This window comes from Neoarius graeffei, chromosome 11, assembly GCF_027579695.1.
Source record: "Neoarius graeffei isolate fNeoGra1 chromosome 11, fNeoGra1.pri, whole genome shotgun sequence".
In the NCBI taxonomy this organism is placed as follows: Eukaryota; Metazoa; Chordata; class Actinopteri; order Siluriformes; family Ariidae; genus Neoarius; species Neoarius graeffei.
In genome coordinates this window covers 25,405,791-25,430,359 of record NC_083579.1, presented here as the reverse complement: position 1 = coordinate 25,430,359, position 24,569 = coordinate 25,405,791, and the positions used below count along the sequence as shown (strand labels likewise).

At 39.5% G+C, this 24,569-nt stretch overlaps 1 protein-coding gene across 9 annotated transcripts in view; it reads right to left on the bottom strand.

Moving 5' to 3' along the window:
• Window positions 1-21,588, bottom strand: part of samd4a (sterile alpha motif domain containing 4A) — a 165,482-nt gene extending 143,894 nt beyond the window's left edge. For 6 of the 9 annotated variants that reach the window (XR_009655630.1, XR_009655629.1, XM_060933659.1 and 3 more), the window contains exons 1-3: window positions 21,151-21,588; window positions 18,747-18,798; window positions 16,020-16,531 (exon numbers count right to left, since the gene is read on the bottom strand). Coding sequence is in view for 6 of the 9 variants with exons in the window: in XM_060933659.1 (XP_060789642.1) it covers window positions 16,020-16,215 (196 nt within the window). In the remaining 3 variants the exon portion in view is untranslated. Of the gene's footprint in view, window positions 1-2,635; window positions 2,703-16,019; window positions 16,532-18,746; window positions 18,799-20,818; window positions 20,937-21,150 lie in introns of those variants that run through there. The other 3 variants (XM_060933661.1, XM_060933662.1, XM_060933665.1) reach the window with 3 other exon arrangements.
• Window positions 21,589-24,569: the final 2,981 nt, after the last annotated feature.

Sequence of the window (24,569 nt, the reverse complement as noted above, 5' to 3'; positions counted from 1 at the left end):
TCTGCATTTGAGTTGGAATTTTTTTCTGTTGCACTCTTTTGGGTTCGTGCCATATCTGTGAAATTTAAAATTCTTAGTGTTTTTAGTCTATCTGCTTTTAGTTTCTCCTCCTTTTTGGGTAAAAAAGGATGACAGAGTAAACAGTCTACCTTGTTCACCTTTCCTTACACTCACAACTGTATTTCACATGCACCTTCTCAATCATGGCTGATGACGTGTTACAAGTTCGTCAGCTATGCAGGTTGAAAAATGTTAAAATATCAGAGATCAGATCTAGGTATTGTTTCACTATGTAATTATCTGAATCTACATGCATGTATCTACAGTCTGGGCTAGAAAGAATTCAGACCCAGCCTTACTTCTTCAGCTTCATACCATCTGGTGGATTTTTCTTACACTCAAATTATGCCCAAGCCTGTTCCATGGTTTGCAAATGTTGGAGTAGAAGAACTCAAGTGTCCTGAACAGATCCCTGACCTCAGCCCATTGTACACCTTTGGGATGAACTGGAACGTCAACTACAGGCCAGGACTTTTCACCTGATATCAGTGCCTGACCTCACTACTGCTCTTGCTGAATGAGCAGAAATCCCCTCAGCCACGCTCCGAAATCGAGTGGAAAGTTTTCCCAGAAGAGTAGAGGTTATTATAAAAGTAAAGGGAAGACTAAATATGGAATGGGAAGTTCCACAAACTTGGTGTAGCTTTGACAACTTAGCAAAAATGAAATTTGGATACAGGGTCCTTTGTACAAACTGAACCATTTTGTGTCAGCTTTTCCAGTAGAAAACTAGGTGTGGCACTGAATGCCTCAAAGTCTGGCTCGAGGTGTGTTATAAAAATACGCAGCTCTCGTTTCAAAACTGCAAGATCAGCTACTAATGTCATTACATAATACACACTATTGAGCTGCTTTTCAACAATACACAGCTCAGTCGATGAAAACTTTCTTGCTATCCAATTACTTTTCATTTTATTTGTTCTAACTTTTTATAGCTGACTTTATATGGAGTTATATGTTTTTGTACATATGTCTGTATTTACACGATGTACTCACTGCTCATCTTAGCAAGTAAAGATATCTTGAATAAAGCACAAGTTACCTAATATTTCTTATTATTATATTAGAACATAATAAATGTAAGATAATTAAGCCTGTTTCTAGACATATTCAAGCTTAAATTTGTCTTATTCTATTAGCAGAAAGTTTTGCTTCTTTCTAGAAATACGGAAAAGTTTTAAATAAGCACAATTATCTGCCCATAGAATAAGAGCAAGTTCAAGCTTAAAATTTCATAAAAGATATGTCTAGAAACAGGCTTTTTTCGAGAAACAGACTTTTTTTTCAAAAAAAGTCTCAAAAATATTTCATCTTTAAAAAGAAATTGATTATATTTTAGCAAGTACAAATATCTTCAATATGGACAAATCCAACTCTTCAGATTTCTCCTTTAGTTTGGTTTAAAACTAATCTAAAACTAAGATGTATAAATCTCAGGTTTTAGATTAGTTTTAAACCAAACTAAAAGAGAAATTTGAAGAGCTGAATTTGTCTATATTGAAGATATTTGTATTTGCTAAAATATAATCAAATGTTTTTTAAAGATGAAATATTTTCGAAACTTTTTGAAAAAAAAAGGACAAAATTTATCAGCGCAAAAGTTACTTTAAAATAAATTCCATGCCATTTTGAGAATATTGGTGTAAGCTACTCATAAATGTTCATGCACAAATACATTTAATGCCACAGTATCTTGCAAAATTATTCATCCCCCTTGGTGTTTGTCCTGTTTTGTCGCATTGCAAGCTGGAATTAAAATGGATTTTTTGGGGGGTGAGCACCATTTGAGTTACACAACATGCCTACAGCTTTAAAGGTGCAGATTGTTTTTTTTTATTGTGACACAAACAATAATTAAGATGAAAAAACAGAAATCTGGAGTGAGCATCGGTATTCACCCCCTTTCGTATGAAACCCTTAAATAAGAGCTGGTCCAACCAATTTACTTCATAAGTCACATAATTAGTTGATTAAGCTCCACCTGTGTGCAATCAAAGTGTCACATGATCTGTCACATGATGTCTGTATAAATCAATCTGTTCTGGAAGGACCCTGACTCTGCAACACTACTAAGCAAGCAACATGAAAACCAAGGAGCACTCCAAACATGTTGGAGGCAAAGTTGTGAAGAAGTATGGATCAGGGTTGGGTTATAAAAAATCTCAAACTTTGAATATCCCACGGAGCACCATTAAGTCTATTATAGCAAAATGGAAAGAATATGGCACCACTACAAACCTGACAAGAGAAGGCCGCCCACCAAAACTTACAGACCGGGCAAGGAGGGCATTAATCAGAGATGCTACAAAGACACCAAAGATAACACTGAAGGAGCAGCAAAGATCCACACTGGAGATGGGAGTATCTGTCCACTTTAAGCCGTACACTCCAGAGTGGGGCTTAATGGAAGAGTGGCCAGAAAAAAGTAACTGTTTAAGAAAACATGTTTGGAGTTTGCCCAACAGCATGTGACAGACTCCCCAAACACATGGAAGAAGATCCTCTGGTCATATGAAACTAAAATTGATCTTTTTGGCCATCATGGGAAATGCCACGTGTGGTGCAAATCCATCACCCTGAAAACACCATTCCTACAGTGAGGCATGGTGGTGGCAGCATCACGCTGTGGGGATGATTTTCATCTACAGGGACAGAAAACAGAAAAGCTGGTCAGGACTGAAGGAAAGATGGATGGCACTAAATACAGGGCAATTCTAGAGGAAAACCTGCTTGAGTCAGCCAGAGGTTTGAGACTGGGACGAGGTTCACATTCCAGCAGGACAATGACTCTAAACATACTGCTAAAGCTACACTGGAGTGGTTTAAAGGGAAACATTTAAATGTCTTGGAATGGCCTAATCTAAGCCCAGACCTCAATCCAACTGACAATCTGTGGCATAATTTGAAGATTGCTGTCCACCAACGCAACCCATCTAACTTGAAGGAGTTGGAGCAGTTTTGCCTTGAGGAATGGGCAAAAATCCCAGTGGCTAGATGTGCTAAGCTAATAGAGACATAGCCCAAGAGACTTGCAGCTGTAATTGTAGCAAAAGGTGGCTCTACAAAGTATTGATTTTGGGGAGTGGGGTGTGTGTGTGTGTGAATACCTATATATACTCCAGATTTCTGCTTTTTCATCTTAATTATTGTTTGTATCGCAATAAAACAATTTTCACCTTTAAAGCTGTAGGCATGTTGTATAAATGAAGTGGTGCTAACCCCCCAAAAATTCATTTTAATTCCAGCTTGTAATACGACAAAACAGGACAAACACAAAGAGGGATGAATACTTTTGCAAGACACTGTATTACACAAATCTTTACATTCTCTTACATCAGCACAAGTACATTATGTAAGTGTTCTGTAATGGTTATGCACAGGATATGAAGTCCTTATGAAGGCAGACATTTAGTGTTACCAACTCATGAATCCATGTATCTGAGATTAGGTATAAAATCAAAAGCACATCCTTTTCAGAATCACAACAAAAGGATTCTTTTCAAATCAACATACATATTGGTGTATACAAAGAGCTGACACTGGAGACTCCTTCAATAAATGATAAATAAGTTGCACATGCTTTTTAATCCATTCGTGTCTGTCATACAAATCTTGTGTAAGTTGATGCTTTAGAAATGATATCAGATTTAAACATATTTCAACCTTCTGACCAATCAAAGTCAAGAATATAACAGCATTGTGTTACAAAACTGCATATTGACATGTATAAGCACAATCTTCATGCAGCCATATTGATGTTTTAACACTGATATTTACCAAACCAGACCTAGCTACTAATCCTTAGTTGAGATTTATAGTCTATTAAAGTCTATTATTCGTATTGATTATAAAATACTGCTATTGACCTTTAAAGCACTAAGGCTACATCCACACGACAACGGCAACGAGATGTTATTAAAAAAAATATCGCGTCCACATGGGCAACGGATCAGTAAAATATCAGGTACATATGGCAACGCAACGCTTGCTGAAAATGATGCAATACACATGCCACACCTCTAGGGGCGCTGTAAGACGGTCCCTTCAGAGACACCAGAACAATAGAAGAAGTAAGGACCCATGCACATAAACTATTATGCGCGAGACTTCATATTAGCCACAAAGTCAGAAAAATCTGTTCGTAAAATTACATTATAATGACCAAATACAATGAAAAGTATTTTTCCAGTCTCACCTGTGAAAGGTAATCCCATGTGATCTCGTTTGGACGGCAAACCTGTTGGTACAGTTAAACGCAGCACATGAATGAGGCATCTTTATTCTCCGCTTTGACCCATCCAATATGGCGGCGAGGATGACGTATGATTCTACGCGGAAGGCGGCGTCTTTAATTTTCTGGAATAAATTGAATGCTACACATTGATGGATTAATTTGTTCTTCTACGCCCTTTTTGAGGAATGTATTGTAAGACTTAAACCAACATCTGAAGAGGTGAGATCGCTCCTTTTTTTCCCTATTTTTGCTGGCGGGATTGACTCTGCCCTAAGGGCTATTCTCTCTCTCTCTCTCTCTCTCTCTCTCTCACTTTGCACCATTACACAATAAATATTCACAGTGAAAATATTTTGTAAGCGCGTTTCATGAACCAAGTTATAGGATTTGTTGACAACTCGCATCGAGTTCGTTACACTTCTACCCGGCGTGAAGCACATGTGGTTGTGACGTTATCATAAACAAAACCGTTCTACTCATCCAGACGACTTCGCAACGGCGCCGTTGACAGATCTTTCCACTCTGGAACCCGTTCTCAAAAGATTTCGTTTTGGGACACCCAAAACGCCGGTGCCGTGTGGACGCCAGGCCGAAACAATAAACAATTTTATCGGATTCACCTGAATCCATTGCCGTGTGGACAGGGCCTAAGTCTAGGCTGAAAACATATCTGTTTAGTCAAGCCTTTTGTTAATGGTGTTTGAGGTAAAGGTGTAGATCTCAAGGGTCCTCAGACATAGAGTGTTTTGGTAAACTGGGATGTATGGATGCTGTCAGTCCCCACTCGCTTGCTCACTCGAGTTTGCTGATGGTGTAGTGGCTGGCTGCTTTATGTCCCGGGGCTCCCTCATTACCTTCAGAAGGTGTTACCTTCTGGCTCTCCCCTTTTAGTTATGCTGTCATAGTTAGTTGCCGGAGTCCCTGCTTGTACTCAGTGCAATATGTATACTGTTCCTACTTATTCAGGTGACATTGGGCATACCTAACAACCTGTGTTTTCTCTCTCTCTCTCTCTCTCTCTCTCTCCCCCCTTCCCCCAAATCTGTCCCTCTGAGGCCCTGTTTACATTATTTTGAATCAGCGGATCATCAGATTAACGTTTTTAAAACGATTCGCGTGCACACAGCAACGCCAATACACGAGTCGCGTGCACATAGCAACGCCAATACACAGATACACTAATCACATGACTAATTAGACGGCACGTCACATGATCCCAGTGCATATCGGGCATGCGCAAGTCACTCACCACTTGCAAGTGGAAGGATGGCAAGCGAACACCTTCTCCAGCAGATAAACACACCTGGCTGTGATGTTCATGTTCTCACTGAGTTTAAGCGCCTGAAGGAGGTTGAAATGTGTAAATAAACCTCAGTGCAGCTCAGCGCTTCCTCCTGCGCTCCAAATCACTCCGCCCTGAACAGCGAGTGCCCTCTGGAGGGTGCGCACTCCGGCCCTGCGCAGCTCACAGAGCGAGCGAGTGAAGCACACGAGCAGTGATTCGGGACTGAGCCGCTGTGTGTGTGATCCCAACGCCAGCGAATCAGGAAGGTGGATGTCACAGTGACGTTGTCCAATGACGACGTCAGCTAGAGCTCAGCACAGCGTATCCGCGTATTCTCAATGTTTACACAGCACCGGACCAGACACGATCTGGATTGAATACGTGGACCCTGGCAGATTTCCGTTTCCCGGCGTTTCCAGGCGTTTTAATGTAAACGGACAGTGCATCCGCGAAGAAAACGAGACAGATACGGTCTAATGTAAACTTGGCCTGAGTTACATGTTGGTCCTAGGATTGAGATGGTGACCTCTTCTGCTCCTCGGACCTGCCTGATCCATCCTGGTGCCCTGTGTCTGGTTGGAGTCTCATCGCATCACTCCTGTGGAGGATGGCCCCATGAGGACAGTTGAAAGTCACACTTGGAGGACGCTCTGGACTCTTACAGTAATGCTTTTATGGCTGAGGACTACAGTTGACTTGCTAACTTTAGGACTGCAGTTGTCATGAACAGTTTTGCACTCAAGTTTCCATCAATGAAGAGTTTATAACATCAACAAAACTGACTTCTTGTTAAAACTGTTAATGTTATAGTCATGCTGTCTGTTGTTGCCCAAATGAGGATGGGTTCCCTTTTGAGTCTGGTTCCTCTCGAGGTTTCTTCCTCATGTCGTCTGAGGGAGTTTTTCCTTGCCACCGTCGCCACAGGCGTGCTCGTTGGGGATAGATTAGGGATAAAATTAGCTCATGTTTTAAGTCGTTCAAATTGTGTAAAGCTGCTTTGCAACAATGTTTATTGTTAAAAGCGCTATACAAATAAACTTGACTTAAAGCAAATAAATGCAATAAATGCTGAACAGGTACCTATAAGCCTCTATTATTACAGTATACTGTTCTGATACACCTGGGTAAAATTACATTACTGGGATTTAGCAGACACTATATACATACAATATATCCAGAGCAGTAGTTAGGTGCTTTGCTCAAGGGCACTTCAGCCATTCCTGCTAGTCTAGGGAATCAAACCAGTAACCTTTTGGTCCCAAAACTGCTTCTCTAACCATTAGACCATAGCTTCTGCTAAAGTCAGCTAAATGGAAATTGTATTAAAATGTTAGCTGTGATTACAAAGAAAAAGAGTACCAACCTTGAGCTGATCTTTTGCTGAACAATGTTATGGGGTAGATGTCTCATCTCATCTCATTATCTCTAGCTGCTTTATCCTGTTCTATCGCAGGCAAGCTGGAGCCTATCCCAGCTGACTACGGGCAAAAGGCGAGGTACACCCTGGACAAGTCGCCAGGTCATCACAGGGCTGACACATAGACAACCATTCACACTCACACCTATGGTCAATTTAGAGTCACCAGTTAACCTAACCTGCATGTCTTTGGACTGTGGGGGAAACCGGAGCACCCGGAGGAAACCCACGCGGACATGGAGAGAACATGCAAACTCCACACAGAAAGGCCCTCGCCGGCCACAGGGCTCGAACCCGGACCTTCTTGCTGTGAGGCGACAGCGCTAACCACTACACCATGGTGCCGCCCTGGGGTAGATGTGTCATGATCATTTCCCAAACATGTCAGATATTATCCCAATCCTGAACGTTCAGCTCTTACAAGACATTGGTTCTTAAGCTGTGTGCACTGGAAATGCCTTGCTGTACTGACTTTTGTACTTGGCTTTGTCTTGGTCTTGGGCGTTGAGCTTGCTGAATACTATCTTGGTCTTGGCTGAAAGTATATAAAATGTCATGTTTTTTTTTTTTATCTTTTTATTCTGTGTGCACAATGTTCGACAGGAATTGCTTCTTCTAGAAAACAGAGCCAAATCATTGGCGCAGTCCATGAATGAAACCAACTAGCTTCACTAGAAGTAAAGGCTTAGCTTGATGGTTTTAACTTTGTCTTACTTTCATTTGGACTTGATCTTGGTCTCCTCAACCTCCTTTAGTCTGTCTTTACTTGATCCTGGCTAGTCCTGGTCTTGGACTTGACAATGGCAGTCTTGACTACAGTCCTAACATCATCTTTCTGAGTATAATGTAGGAATAGCAGTGATATTGTCAAGGTTCTCCAATAACACGATTGTGATACATTGTACAGTATAACTGATTATTGTCATACACCTATAAGATGGTGATAAAAGCAATGTTTTGTTTAGATCACAACATTGTAAGCAGGTTCTCTTTCCCATTCTGTTCCCAAATGCCTGAAGTAAAGCATTATATGCCTGAAGTAAAGCATTACGTGTCTGAAGTAAAGCATTATGTGCCAGAAAGAAACAGTTTGCTTTTGTGTGGCTGTGATGAAACAGCTCACCACCTCTAAAGAAGAACAATTTCTTCCCAGACAGCACAAAAATTCTGTTAGGAGAAACCAGAAGGGTGGACAGCCATGTCAGAGCAAGTGTTTGGGTGTTGGCTTGGAAAAACATTTTATAAAGCCAGTGAATGGAGAAATGGGGGATTTGGCTTCCAATACATCTAGACTACTGGTATGAAAATGCTCAATGATTATTAACCTCTTCAGACACTGCTTCGGTTGTAATGGTCATCACATGGAAAATCTGCATCATTTAAAATGATCCATAATGCTTCTGAATTCTTGAATTTGATTGGTCAGTAGGTGTTGAGTCAAGTCAAGTCAAGTCAAGTTTATTTGTATAGCGCTTTTAACAATAAACATTGTCGCAAAGCAGCTTTACAGAATTTGAATGACTTAAAACATGAGCTAATTTTATCCCTAATCTATCCCCAATGAGCAAGCCTGTGGCGACGGTGGCAAGGAAAAACTCCCTCAGACAACACGAGGAAGAAACCTCGAGAGGAACCAGACTCAAAAGGGAACCCATCCTCATTTGGGCAACAACAGACAGCCTGACTATAATATTAACAGTTTTAACATGAGGACAGTAACAGTTTTAACATGAGGACAGTTGAGTAATTTTGAGTAATTTTCTCTCACAGCAACTCTGACAATACAATACTTTTGTAAAAGGGCACTCCACATAAGCAACACCTAATACTAAACAAAGTAAACAACAAACAAAAAAATGCTGTTTAACAAAGAAAAATGTCTAACATTTAAAGAAGGAGTCTCTAGCACTCGTGCTTTGTGACAGTCGATACGTTTTCTACCACATTAAAGTCCTCAGGACTTTGCACTTTCTGGTTTCTTGGTAACATGACAAGCTGTCTTATTAACTTCAAGAAAGAGGCAAAAAGGGAGGCTGGTGAAGGGATGACTTGTCTTGTGGATTTTCAACATTAAATATAACTAAAAATGGATAAAATGCTGTGTAAGTATACTGTCATTCATAATAAGTTTTTTTTAATCAATCAAAAGTGCAACTGTTGGCAAATTGCTGCAGGATAAGAGTAATAAAACACTCTAGGACATTACTGGAAAGTAAACAGTGTCAAGCACCATAACATCACCCAAAAAGTCCTTCCCACGCCAAGTGGCGTATAGGGCGGCGCCAATCTCTGTAGCCCTCGGCCTCTCGCCTATTACATAGCTAGGGTTACAGTGGGGAGCTAGTCCTCTGGTAACCATGAGAGTTTGACTCCCCACTCACATCTGTATTGCAGTGTGCCTTGCCAGACGGCAGCAGGTACCATTTTTTATGATGGTCTATGGTATGACCCAACCGTGAGTCAAACTTGTGATCTCCTGATCGAGAGGCGGACATGCTAACCACTACGCTACTTGCCAATTTTAACATCACCCAACTACAGATTATTTTCACAGAGCTGCACACTACACTGTGTTTGATCATTTTAAGCAAAATGATTCCTTATAAGAAACATGGCGAATGAGTAAAGACCTTGAATGAGTAATGACAAATACATTTGTTTCGTTTTTCTAAACACTTGTCGGTTGGATGGTATTGGATGGGATGCAGCAGGAACTGTGTAAGAAAAGAAACTGATCAGTATGTAAGTGTAGAGCATTTGTAGAGCACACAGTACAAAGTAGTGTACTTACTTGTCACTTGTTCAACTGTACTTTAATTTATTTTTTCACCTAAAAAAACAGGAGTTAATGGAGGAGGCTCAAAAATACACTCAGACACTTTAGTGAATTTTCCAATTAAGTATTAAAACATTTCCGTAGCAGCAGTCAAATTTCAGAATATTCAAAACAATATTCTGTACTGGATTAAACTGTCAGGAACTATGCAGAGCACAGGTACATTTTTGTCCTCCAAGGTATAAAAAAAAAAAATGTAAAATGTACTCCCAAAGGTACAGCATTGGACCTTAACGTCTAATTCTGGACATTTAGTGAGTTTTAAAAGTGCACTACTTTGTCCAAGTCCTAAAGCAAAAGATACAAAAGACAAAAGAGAGCCTGGAACACTGCAACAAGGATCGACTTACCTACCTACAAGAGTCTTGTTATTCCTCATGACATTTATCAATAATGACAAAAATCTTGTCACTTTGTGTACAGATAAAGTGCACAGTCTGAAAAGCAGTGTGTTTGTAATGGCCTTCTCCCCTGCTGAGACTCAGCATATCCCGTCTGACTGTTACAGCAGGGAATGGAGGCGAAATGAGAGTGGAGGGCAGCAGCTGGGTACTAACACCCTGTGTGTGTGTGTGTGTGTGTGGGGGGGGGGGCATGGTATCCATCTCCCAGGGAGGGCACCATGGTGGAAAATCAACTCGGGTCTAAACAGCACCATGGCATGGGCACCATCTCCACACACACTAGCTAAAAAGCTTTATTTTTATTTAAAATATATAAACAAACAAACAAGATCACTATCACTATAAAATAACAAACTATAATGCCTTCTTACATTACCTACGTAAATTTACAAGCTAGCGATGTGTAGGCAGCTAGTTCTTCCATTTGTAAACACATTCCTCAGTGAGAGCAGCAGTTCTCGCCATCATGTTCATCGATCTTTAATGTTTCTCATATATTAAGTAACGTTTATCATGAGTGTTTGTGAAGTCGAATTACTCAATAATTAGCTGTTACTATATACACTCACTGGCCACTTTAATAGCAACTTGTTCTTGATTCTAAGATTCCTGTTCTTGGCTACAGGAGTTGAACCCAATGTGGTCTTCTGCTGTTGCATGCTGAGATGCTTTTCTGCTCACCACGGTTGTAAAGAGTGATTATATGAGTTATTGTATCCTTCCTGGCAGCTCGAACCAATCTGTCTATTTTCCTCTGACCTCTCTTATCAACAAGATGTTTCCACCCACAGAACTGTCGTTCACTTTATGTTTTTTGTTTTTCACACCATTCTGTGTAAACTCTAGAGACTGTTGTGTGTGAAAACCCCAGGAGATCAGCAGTTTCTGAAATACTCAAACCAGTCCATCTGGCACCAATGCCCATGCCACAGTGAAAGTCACAGAGATCACAATTTTTCCCATTCTGATGATTGAAGTGAACATTACCTGAAGCTCTTGATTTGTATCTGCATGATTTTATACATTGTGCTGCCGTCAAGGGATTGGCTGATTAGAGAACTGTACAAGACAGCAGGTGGATGGGTGTTCCTAATAAAGTGGCCGGTGAGTGTATACACAAGTAGTAGAATGAGCCTATTAACTATGCTACCGCCAGAGCTACCGGCAGAGCTGCTGTTATGGAAAATTAATCAAGACTTCTTGACCAATCAGATCTGACATTTCAGGAGGGCAGAATTATTGTCTTCAATGGTGCTTTGAATTCCAAAAGACTGACCCTTCGAGGAAAGATATCCTTTGCAATAGATACTATATACTGTATATTGCTAATTATTGGTATGTCACACACACACATTCAATTTAACCCATAACCCATAAGATATGAAGAAAACCATCGAATAAAGAAAGAATAATGTATGCAGACAAAAACTCGTCAGTGTAAGACACGAGTTTCCAGTACTTTTTTGGTTTCTCTTTAATGTTCAAGCTTCAATTTGAAATTACATTATTCAGTGTAAACACTTATCTCAAAGTCTAAATCAGTGTATTGTGGGATGCTGAGACGAACAGCTAATACGTTACATCACTTTGGGTCAGAGAACAAGGCTGCTTCTTCACAGACTCAAATAAGTAGGTCACTGTGGATTCCTTTCATTAGTACAGTTCCTTCCAAATATTTGCGCCTTTCCACTCGAACTTCCAGCTGAAAGTTAACCAGCTGTAAGTACCACTCACAGGGCCTTTGAAACATCATTATGAAGTGGGGGAAAAAAAGAACTTTAGTGTAGCGTAATCTGTCAACCAAATGCCGATTATTAGGTGTACATTTAAACATAGTTTGTGTGAAAATTGAAGGAACACAAAATGTCTTTTTCATATCCAATGCAATTCATATCCAAAAATAACATTACACTTCTTTGAAGAGTAACACATTCTCTTTTCACTGCAAATTTATTATGTCTACATTAGTCAATTTAGTACAGAAAATGTGTACACTTTTAGCTTATAGTAGCTAAAAGTGTTTATAATCACTGTGATACTGTGATATATTGTGAACAGCATGTTACATTTTCTGGACGTATTGAGGTATCATGTTTTACAGCAACATGTAACTAGCTGGTACCTCATGTTCCTTGCAAAATATTTTTGTCAATAATATAACATTACCGTTTTACTGGCAACATTTTTGCAAATCTAAAAATACTGCAATATTCTTTGAGAGGTAATTAAAAAATACCAAAATTCTTTACTCAAATCAAAGTACGATTACTCATCTAAATAAATACTCATGTAAAAGCTGAAGTACAGTTTCAAGTTCTTCACTCAAGTTAACGTAGGAATGAATACACTCTTAAATTGAATTAAAATATGAAAGTAAAACTAAAAGAAAGACGAATAAAATATCACCTAGAATGCTAACTAACAATAGTTATATGCTAACTTCTCAAATGTTACTAGCACAATAATAGTTGGTAATAATTCTGACCATACAAAACTAGCCAAATGCTAATACAAATAGTTTTCATAAAGACTAAAAAGTACTCGATATTACTCGTCATTCTTGTTTTCACATCTGTTAAAGTTCAGACTTGTTATGACCTTATAAGAACTCATTGAAACTGAAAAATCACCTCATGACTTGACAAGTATACCGTATATAGCTATAAACTAGCGCTAGGTAGTCACATGTAATACCTGACAGGTTGAGATAAGTTAGTGAGATAAATTTCTATGTTGAGAAGCTAAATATCAAGACAGCCAACTAAATTACATTTGTATTGTACATTTGTGTGTAATATATTCCTAAGCGGGCAGCACCGTGGTGTAGTGGTTAGCGCTGTCGCCTCACAGCAAGAAGGTCCGGGTTCGAGCCCTGTGGCCAGCGAGGGCCTTTCTGTGCGGAGTTTGCATGTTCTCCCCGTGTCCGCGTGGGTTTCCTCCGGGTGCTCCGGTTTCCCCCACAGTCCAAAGACATGCAGGTTAGGTTAACTGGTGACTCTAAATTGACCGTAGGTGTGAATGTGAGTGTGAGTGGTTGTCTGTGTCTATGTGTCAGCCCTGTGATGACCTGGCGACTTGTCCAGGGTGTACCCCGCCTTTCGCCTGTAGTCAGCTGCGATAGGCTCCAGCTTGCCTGCGACCCTGTATGGATAAAGCGGCTAGAGATAATGAGATGAGATATTCCTAAGCATAATGTTTTTCAGCCTATCACAGAAAAAAAAATCAAAATAACAAACCTGTAGCTAAGCTCCGTTTTAGGATACACTACAATAAACTGGGTTACACATTTTAGGGTACAGAATTGTCAATAAATAAATTCATAATAAGCTATTTTTGGCTATTTTATATTATGGCAACCCTCTAATCATAAAATTATCTGGAAACTTTTAGCATATTGTAATCATTCTTTCTTTATAATATTGGTATTTTGTGTGAGGTGATATTTACATAAGTACGGCTGTACTCAAAGTGGGTGACTTGAGTCCAAAAGTTATGACAATATTTATCCAGGAGAAAGTTACGTGTATTCAGAGATGAGTTGAACACCTGCGTGAATTGATTTTCACAGGCTCACCAATCTGATTATTTAAATTAGATGTATGTCGTTAAACACAAGCAACTGCCTTGAAGTAAAAAAAAAAAACAGGGATAGAAAATGTGGACTGAAGAAGGAAATAGTATTTTTCTTTCTTTGTTGTCAAATGTAATGCAATATAACATTAAACATAAATGAGAACATGACAAGCTTTGAAATAAACATTTAATAAGCTTCTAGTATATTGCCAGTATGTAGCTGGTTATAGAAGAAGAAGAAACCTTTATTTGTCACATACACACTCAAGCACAGTGAAACTCATCCTCTGCATTTAACCCATTGGAAGCAGTGAACACACACATGCACACACACAAGTGAGCAATGAGCATACACACACATATCCAGAACAGTGGGCAGTTATGCTACAGCGTCCAGGGAGCAGTTGGGGGTTAGGTGCCTTGCTCAAGGGTATTTCAGCCCAAGGCCGCCCCATGTTAACCTAACCGCATGCCTTTGGACTGTGGGGGAAACCGGAGCGCAGACACGGGGAGAACATGCAAACTCCACACAGAAAGGCCCCCATCCACCACTGGGCTCGAACCCAGAACCTTCTTGCTGTGAGGCAACAGTGCTAACCACTACACTACCATGCCACCCAACAATTATCACATTTATCACTGCAAATTTTGGTTTAATTCAGTAATATGGCTTCCACACTCATTATTCAGCAGCTTATAAAATAGCACTTGATCCAGCACATGATAATATTTTTCTTTAAAGGCTTATCCAACAAAAGACATTCACCAAAATCTCATAGTGAAACTAGGGACTGCATATCACTGGTGCAAAAAAGTACTGTAACAAAAGAGTCACACTTCTCTCTCAAGTGAGTCAGAGGAAGCTGACATGAGCACTTGCTGACACAGGTAAGACTGACTAACAAGGCCCGGGGAGATGAAGTCCATCACATATAAACACACACATCTAGTAATGATGGATTGACTCAGGAAGTTAGAAATACATACATGCATGCAAATGCAGTGATTTGCAAACTCCACAAAGTCGCCCTGGATTGTGGAGAGGCCGGACATATGCAAAACCGTGCTGTACACATACACGCCTGTGTAGTCAAACCATCAACGGCTAAATTCATCACACAGCTTCATGGCACTCGGTACAACAAATCATGGCCTCAGCACATTCTCATTTCCAAACCACCTATATATCATGAGTTAATCTTTATAATGGAGTTAAAGGAACGATTCAGTGGAAAAATCTATTTTACAAAATCGTGTAGTCCATCAGCTGAGACATGTGGGGTCAGAAATGTGTTTCCGAGATCTTGTTTCCTTCCTTACATATGTGCTGATTAGTAAGATGTATTGCATTTCAAGCAAAAAAAAGTATCATGTCACTTATTAATAAATAGAAAAATTTAATTGGTTGCAAATTTCTGTGTTATAAGAAGCACTATAAAATAATGTGATGCAGCCAGACACGAAGTCAAGTTGATGATTTTCCAATAGCTGTACATCCTGAAGTGTTTTATTCCTTAAATATATTATAGAATAAGGAGTACTTTATAGGAAAGCTCTTTCACTAAACACTCTGAAATGAATCTCATGTGTGTGTTGTGTATACGGTATAGATCCAGTATATCAGCATCACACAGCTGAGCAACACAGCTATAAACCCCAAGATATCCCTTTAGCTGATTACATTGTCAATCTGCTCGTCAGTAGACTAGACATCACTATACGTTTTTCAACCAGATGATTGGGTTACCAAGGTTTTTGTTTCCATGCCCACAGTCTCTTTTCAAGCAACACCCTAGACCACTAAAGACAGATGCTTTGAGGGTTTTTGTTTTGTTTTTTGAATAGCTTGATTCGGTTACAACGTTTCTGTTTATGATATTTGTTATTTGGAGGAAACACGGTATGAAGCCAATAAGACATGACAAACTTGAAACACTTAGAAACCATGAATGCATCTGCCTCTGTCTTTAAGTGCATGTAATAGTTTGCCCCAAATCATTATTATAGCTACCATTGATGAGATCTTGTGATGTGATGCAATGCTGAACCCTAATATCTTCATTATCTAGCTACTGATAGACAACCAGCCATCACTAAGAATCTGAAGAACGTTTGATTATTTCATAGTAATCTCAACGCCTCTCCTTTTTTCATAGTCGCAGTGCAAAGATTGTGGGAAGATTTGACAGACACAGGCATGCTGTACTGACCTGGGTTGTTGGCTTCCACTTCAAGAACATGCAGCTCCGTGCACTCAGCTAACGAATGCTCCAGACAGAGCTGCAGGAACCGGGCTTGGGTCCGACTCACCCTCTTCAACAGTGATAGCAGAGCCACGGTCTGTTCACACTCGTTCCAGCCCTTAAACCAGCTGGCCAAGACACCCACCTGGTCACGAAACATCATGGTCTGGTGGGCCGCACTTGAAGACTGCAACGTGGGTTTAATGACAGAGATGGATGTATTTAACTTTGTGGGAATTGCTTCGCAAACAGATCCTGGAAAAGCTCTGATTTATCTGGTGTGAACTCTTGGGGTTGAGCGTGGTTAATGAGGACTCAAGGGTTGTTTCATCATTCTTGGTTCTGTTATGATATGAGATGGTGTTCTCCTCCAAGATTTTGGCAATGAGTAAAAACCCGACAATGAAACTCCGTGATGGCTGTCCTGTGTTAATGTAGATTTACTGCTGCTGTCATTTTTCACTAGGAACACCTTTGATCTGCAAAGAGGAAGTGACAAACTGTTAGAGCCAATGGGTGGATGGATGGATGGATGGATGGATGGATGGATGGATGGATGGATGGATGGATGCTTTAATGATTGACTTATTACACCTGTTTTTTCTCAAATGTTAATCTAATTCTTTAACTTTTTAATTCACAGCATGCGTATTAATACTACTTAAAACACAGTGCTGCTGCATTCACAAATCTGATTGCTCAAAATGCGTTGATTAATTTTCTATAACAGCAGCTCTTATGATAGTTCCGACTGCAAGGCAAATCACAGGTTAATATTAATGCGCTCATTCGAATACGTTGTTCTTCTATGGGGGGCAGCCTGAGTGATGAAGGAAATACTGTTTATATTTGTTATAAGTGATAACAAGAGCTAACTTGTTTTGGGGACGTTAACTATAACCAGATAAATAGCGTAGCTACTGTATAAACAGATAAAAAGTATGACATGTAGCTATTTAATAAAGAATGTTAGGGTTTGGGGTGTTAATGTGAAGCATGACACTACTTCAGTGTTGATTATTTTCCTATTGTTGCACACCCTCTCATTATGTTTTCTTCCTACTGATATTAGGATGTAATGTCAAGCCAGTTTATTTGTATAGCACTTTTAACAACAGACATTGTCACAAAGGAGCTTGACAGAAAAATAAAGACTTTGAATATATGAACTAATTTTATCCCTAATAAATTTATTTATCCCTGATGATCAAGCCTGAGGTGATAGTGGCAAGGAAAAACTCCCTCAGACCACATGAGGAAGAAACCTTGACAGGAACCAGACTCAAAAGGGAACCCGTAATCACTTGGGTGACAACAGAAAGCGTGATTATAAATAACTCACTTCTATAACTGTATCCTATATAGGAATAAAATACAATTGTGTAGCCAGGAAATTCATGAAGTCTGTTTTGTTGAAGGTATCAACTGTTCATTGAGGGAGACTTGAGTGAAGTTATCTCATCAGTTGTAGTCCTAAACCATCATAGCAAAGCTCTAAGTTTTCCAGAGCCATTTTCTAAGTGTATCTTTCGACTGTCCGTATGGAGCCATCCAACACAGGAGCAAAGTGGTGAGAACTTTAGCCAGAAGTAGGGCATCAGGATGGATCAGGCAGGTCTGGAGAGCAGGTAATGCCTTTTCGATATTAATAGTTAAACTGTCCCAAGACAGTAGGGCTTTGAGGCAGTGGTTACAGGTTACTGAGTGAAGGGTTGGAGGTTCGAACCCGCGCACTACTGAGCTGCCACTGTTGGACCCTTAACCACATTAGCTTGGTGGGCCTGTCCAACATTAACCCCAAATACAGTACTGTGCAAAAGTCTTAGGCACCCTATTTTTTTTTCCAACAAACTTTGTTATAGAGTTCTATTTTATGACTTCTACATTATCGAGTCAGTACAAAAACATTTCAGAGTTCCAGACATTCGTTTTCCAGCACAAAATTAAATGTTACAGGAAAAAAAGGTTGTATCTGAGCAGTATATTACATAAGAGACCATTTTTCAGATTAAAGGGATCCTCCAGCGGATTTACTCTTAAACTTATGTTAAGTAAAAGTATTCGTAGATTTCAAGAGTCAAACATTAATTTTCAGAGACCAAATAGTGTTCTAGAAAAATTTATTTTTATTAAAATACCAGATGGGCCTCCAGCGGAAGTGACGTATGCAATGACGTCAGGTAGTGGGCGCTTGGAGCAACTCGGCTATTTATATCCTCTGCTTACAATGTGGTTTTGCTAGTTTTACAAGTATTTTTACTGAATTTATAGGTTTTTAAATAAGTAAAGTATGCGTCATTGTGCAGCATATAAATGCCAAAATGATGCTAAAAAGAAGGACAAGAAGATATCTTTTCACCATTTACCTGGCCAGAATCGTCTGACTATTCGCAAGAAATGGATTCATGCCATCAGAAGACCTCAAAACAATCTGTCTGTGGTGCCTTACATATACTCTGAACATTTTGAATCATCCTGTTTCGAAGAATTGACGGAATTAAAAGCAAGATTAATGGGGGCTTCCAGAATAAAAAGAAAGATAAAAGACAAAGCCGTGCCAACAATATTTTCCCATCATTCAGCTCTAAAATTCCGCCGATGCAGTGTTGAGCGGCAACAGAGACAACACCATCAGGAGGTTATTTTCGACTTTGTTCTACTGTGATTCTTTGTAGTATATTATTGGTGTCTTACCTGGTGAATTGTAATCAGTATTCCGATGCGTTGTAGGCTCTTCAGCGTATAACTGGAAGAAAATACGGGTAACAAAGAAAACACTGATGTTAAAGAACAAGCACTGACAGATCAAGAGACGAAGCATTCAATTGAGCTTCAGGTACGGTAGACTACACTCCAGATAAAAGAATTACTCAGAACATTTTGCATGAAACTCACTCATTTGAAATTTCCAAAGTTTTATTTCATGGTAGTTTAATTTTCATTTATGTCCTAGGAACGTGAATGGACTGGAAAGGAGGATATTGCTGTGCAAACAGATGAACCAGTCAGTGTTGAAATCCAGACAGAGACAGTTGTCTTCAAAGGCAAGTTTATCCAGTGTTCTTTCTTGAGAAATGAAAGTGTCACATTAGGTGATTCGTTTGAACTCTACTAGCAAAACTATGTTGCAAGCAAAGGATATAAACAGCCGAGTTGCTCCAAGCTTCCACCACACCATGTCATCGCATACATCACTTCTGCGAGAGGTCCATCTGGTATTTTAATAACAATTATTTTTTCTAGAACACTATTTGGTCTCTGAAAATGAATGTTTGACTGTTGAAATCTACGAACACTTTTACTTAACGTAAGTTTAAGAGTAAATCCGTTGGAGGATCCCTTTAAAAAAGAAAACATAATGAAGGCAACTGGGTGTTGCTGTAAAATTAAGAAGCAAGTGTGCCAATCCCCGTGGCCGGTGAGGGCCTTTCTGTGCGGAGTTTGCATGTTCTCCCCGTGTCCGTGTGGGTTTCCTCCACAGTCCAAAGACATGCAGGTTAGGTTAACTGGTGACTCTAAATTGACCGTAGGTGTGAATGTGAGTGTGAATGGTTGTCTGTGTCTATGTGTCAGCCCTGTGATGACCTGGCGACTTGTCCAGGGTGTACCCTGCCTTTCGCCTGTAGTCAGCTGGGATAGGCTCCAGCTTCCCTGCGACCCTGTAGAACAGGATAAAGCGGCTAGAGATAATGAGATGAGATGAGATGAATGAAGTGTGCCAATCAAAGTCTCCAAAAGAACTGTGGCTGGTTCTGCAAGATGCTCAGTAAAACCTACAGCTCATTTCCTTATAAAACTGCACTCACTGTATCTGAGACTATACTATTGTGTTTAAAACAAAGGGTCGTCTCACACCAAATATCAACTTTGTTTCATTTATTATGGCTTACTGTTTATAGTATTGAAACATTTCATTTCGTTACTTTTTTCAGCCATTTTTGGTCTACAGCATTTCTTTACATGTGCCTAAGACTTTTGCACAGCACTATAGAAGTGGGGAAAAGATGCAAGAAGAAGAAGAAGAAGCAGAAGGAAGAGGAGGAGGTTAGGACTTTATCTTCTTAGGCAGCCTAGTTTCAAGTGTCACTCGATATTTGGAAGTTCATGATAACCTTGTTTAATATCGTGATTGTTAGTACAACCGGAAATCGTGATATACCTAATTAACACACATACAGAGAGAGAGAGAGAGAGAGAGAGAGAGAGATTCCTGTCGATCAGGGCTGTCATCTTGGCATGAAAGCAGACCAGGTTCAACATTTCCAGCCAGATATCCACATCTAATCCTATCATAACAGAGCCGTTTATCGTGTCCTCTCTTTCCAGGCTACATTATTAGCACCGATAAAAATAACCGGAGCTTCAGTCATGGGTTTGGGAGCAGCTCAGAAACAGAAACACAAAGAAAACTAGTCGAAAATTCGAGAATAAAGACCTGACAGGCGAAATTATTTATATCGAGAGACTTCTTTCGGTTTGGGTTTTTTCTAGAATAGTCTTTCTGACAAAATTCGCCGTGTATAAGGTGTAATATAATATTACTTCCAAAACAACCAACATGAAAAAGCTTTCGACTGGGTTAGATTCGGTTTATTAGATTAGATTACTACACACACACACAGCTCCAGATCCTTGGTCGCGTTTAGAAAATAAAACTGCGCCCCGAAGATTTGGAACTGTTGCACATCTGGAATAATCATTCTGCATTTTTATATCCTGCTATTGCATTTCAGCTGGAGAGAGAGAGAGAGAGAGAGCGAGCTTACCCGTTTATTTCCTGTACTGGAGGCGTCCAGGACTCAGTAAAGCTGCTGACTCTCAGGACAAATATGTGTATAATTTCCCATATACAGGCTATTTTCACTGAGCCTTAAAATAGACTGCCTATGGACGCCAGACAGACAGACGGACATTTAGATGATATGTTGTTTTAGAAACGAGAGAGAGAGAGAGAGAGAGAGCTGGAGGTAGGAGGTAAGGGAAACAGAGATAGTCTATAGCCAATATATAGCTACAGTATACTACTACTACTACTACTACTACTACTACTACTACTAATAATAATAATAATAATAATAATAATAATAATAATACCCACATTGAGGTCCAGTATGCATGTGTCCAAAGTTGGAGTGGAGCAAAAAAAAAGAAGAAGCCCCAATTCACTCAGGCTCACTCCAGGGTTTGGCCATGTTGACCAAGTTTTCTCAGTCCAGACAACACACTATATACATTGCTATATTTTCTCCTTACACTCCTGACCAGAAGCCCAGCATTGCTTTGACTTTCCTTTCCTTGCTTTGCTTTTCCTCCCTAAAATCCACAAAGGAGTCCTAACATTTCTTCTTTCTATCTGAACAGTCCCAGTTCAGAGGCTCAGGCTTGCTTTTACTTTTCTGCTGCCCCCAGTCCAAAGCAAAGACTCAGCATTGCTTGGGTTTGCTTTTCTTCTTCTTCTTCTTCCTCTTCTTCTTCTGCTTCTTCTTCTTCTTCCTCCTCCCTCCAGTCCAGAGGAGAGACTCAGCATTGCTTTTGCTTCCCACATGCGAATCATTAACAGGGAGCATTACGTCAGGGGCTTGGCAGCACACGCAAGCACAAAAATAGAGAATGGAGTTACAGGAACAGATCACACTGAGACCACTGACCTGGGATTAGTCCTTTAAAAAATTGGTAAAGAAAAGGAGTTCCCATATGACAAAATACTTTGGGTTGTATCAGAATATGGTCCAAGTTGAAGTGTGTAAAATGAAAGTCATGGAAAACAGAGATGAAGGAGAAGAAGTTTAGGAGTGAGAGCTTACACCATATCCCTGTTTGCTTGTATGTAGATACAATATCATCCATCGTCAACTATCCACCACCCACCATTTATATCTTCAACCCAAGAAATATTCTCCATCAAAAGCCATACAAAAGGACAACATTATATTTAGGATCCATTTGATACCCCCCTTGAGTTCTTCATTGTATAAGGTATACTGTAGTGACAAATTCCTTCCAGTAGGAGGCAGCCATGTCCACTAAGCTTTGACCCCTGGTTTTAATTTGAAGTTCATTACAGCACTACACTTTCTCTCCATTAAGTAGTAAAGTAGTTATTATCATCCCATCCATGTGAGCTTAAAAGTTCAATACATATCCTGCCTTCACATGCTTCCCTCCTGCAAGTGTAAGATCCTGATTAAAAAAAAAAAAAGGTGTATTGAAAATAACTAAAGAATGTATGATTTAGTGTTTTCCTGCTATACCACCTAATTCATCCCAGTAACTGGTGGTTTCAATAGTAATGCTTGAACAGGATAACAACTAAGATGTACAGATCATGAGGCACTAAGGAGATCACGAGAGGTTGAATACTTTTAAAACCATTTCTATTTCTATGTTCTGTTTGGATATTCATATAACAGCTGTCTCTTGTCAGTAAACATTATCATAACTGATCTGATACTGACCCAGCTCCAATACAATATCCAACATACTTAACATGAAAGTCTCTAAATGATATTTTCACAACGTAGCCTAGTGAGAAAGTAAATCATGGGTTCTAATCATAATTGGTGACATTTGAATAATTGTGGAATAATGTATATATAGAAGATATTACATGGTGGCATGAAGATTTGAAGTTTATCTTTGAGTGGTGAACATATTCATGAGTGAACAAAGCGAACAAATGAAAATACTTTCAACACGAGAAGATAAACTTCATATCTGCGCGCCACCATGTAATGTTCTTTATATTGTATGGACACATCCACACAAAAAAAGCAAGTTAATCAAATATTTTACATTTTGAACCAGTTCTCCATTTTGACAGTGTGTGTCTTGTCAGCGGGAAAACACTGGGAGTGATGTCATCGGAGTAAAATATTGGGAATTATTATACATGCAGGACACTTTTTTGATGGAATAAAAACATGTATTCTATTCCCTTCTAGCGGGTTCCATTCATTTGGTTTGATAGCATGCAATATTGTTAGCATATCACTTATCCTACGTGTATATTACGTCACTCTACCCAGTGAAGAATGAGCATTGAATATAGTTTACGATAGTGCATGGTTGTAACAACATGATGTTGGCAGTGATGTGAATATCCAATGAGAAACTTTTCTGCTGCACATACGCAGAAGCATTTCTTCATTCACCAGTGGCACCCACAGTAAACTGCCGCAGTGAATTAAAAATGCCATAAGATACGTATTACACGTAAAACTTTGGCACTAGTGAGCAACTGTGACAATTTGTAAACCCTGTTCTTAACTTTTTGTAAAATCTATAATTGTTCCATCAAATGTATATGTATAATAATAATATTGCCTGTCTTTTTTTATGGTATATCAGATATATTCCATTCAGCTAGCATGATATTGAACTCATCTTTGACTCATTCAGTATCGTGCTAGCTGAATGGAATATATCTGATAGACCACTCAACGCCAGCCAATATTATTTAAATATGTCACTCCGATCCGTGATGTATTTCATGTGAAAAATGCAAGTTTTTCAACACAAGAAGATAAACTTCATATCTTCAAGCCAGTGTATGATTTTCTCTTTATTGTATTGACACATTCACAAACAAAAAGTACCCAAATTTCTCAGAACAATTAGTCGATTTCCTTACATATAGAGATTTATGTCATGGGTTTGGTTCTCCATGTCCCAGATGTAGCACTTTTGAAAAATACGAGTGGTGTATTTCCCAGTAAAACATTGTTTCCATATAATATAAAAATATACATAATATTTGCAAGTCATTAAACAGAACTACCATGAAAGGCATGAAATCCCTTGTACATCTGTATCTATGTACATATTTCTCATCCATTCCTACATAATTCTGATCCAAGGCTCACTGGAGACATTAGGAGTTTTAGATCAGCTTGAACTTAAGCTGTGTTTGTAATTTGCTTGGACCAGTGGCGTTGAGGACAACACCAGATAAAGCGCTTCTAATCAACACAGAAGAATGTCCTGTAGCTTGGGTTTAGATTTGTTGTACAGCTAAATCCATATATTCTTTGTGACCGAATCACACAAGGCTACAGAGCAGTATAGGAATCTCATTGATGATCCAGCTCTCCAGTGTGGCCTCAATATAAAAGTTCAGCCAAAATCTAATTACAGTATTTTTCCTGAAATCCAATCATTCATCAAGCCCACTTACTCACTTTACTGTCAAGTGGGTAAATTTTGAATATGCTCCCTACACATTTGACTGCAAAGTAAGTAATGAACAAAAGCTAATTGATGTAAACTGGAAATACACTTCAATTGGGCTTAATAACACACATTTTAGTCTTTGGCGCCATCTTGTGGATAAATGAACACATTACTGAGCAGGATTATCTAGGGCGGCACGATGGTGTAGTGGTTAGCGCTGTCGCCTCACAGGAAGAAGGTCCGGGTTCGAGCTCCGTGGCCTTTCTGTGCGGAGTTTGCATGTTCTCCCCGTGTCCGCGTGGGTTTCCTCCGGTTTCCCGTGTGAATGGTTGTCTGTGTCTATGTGTC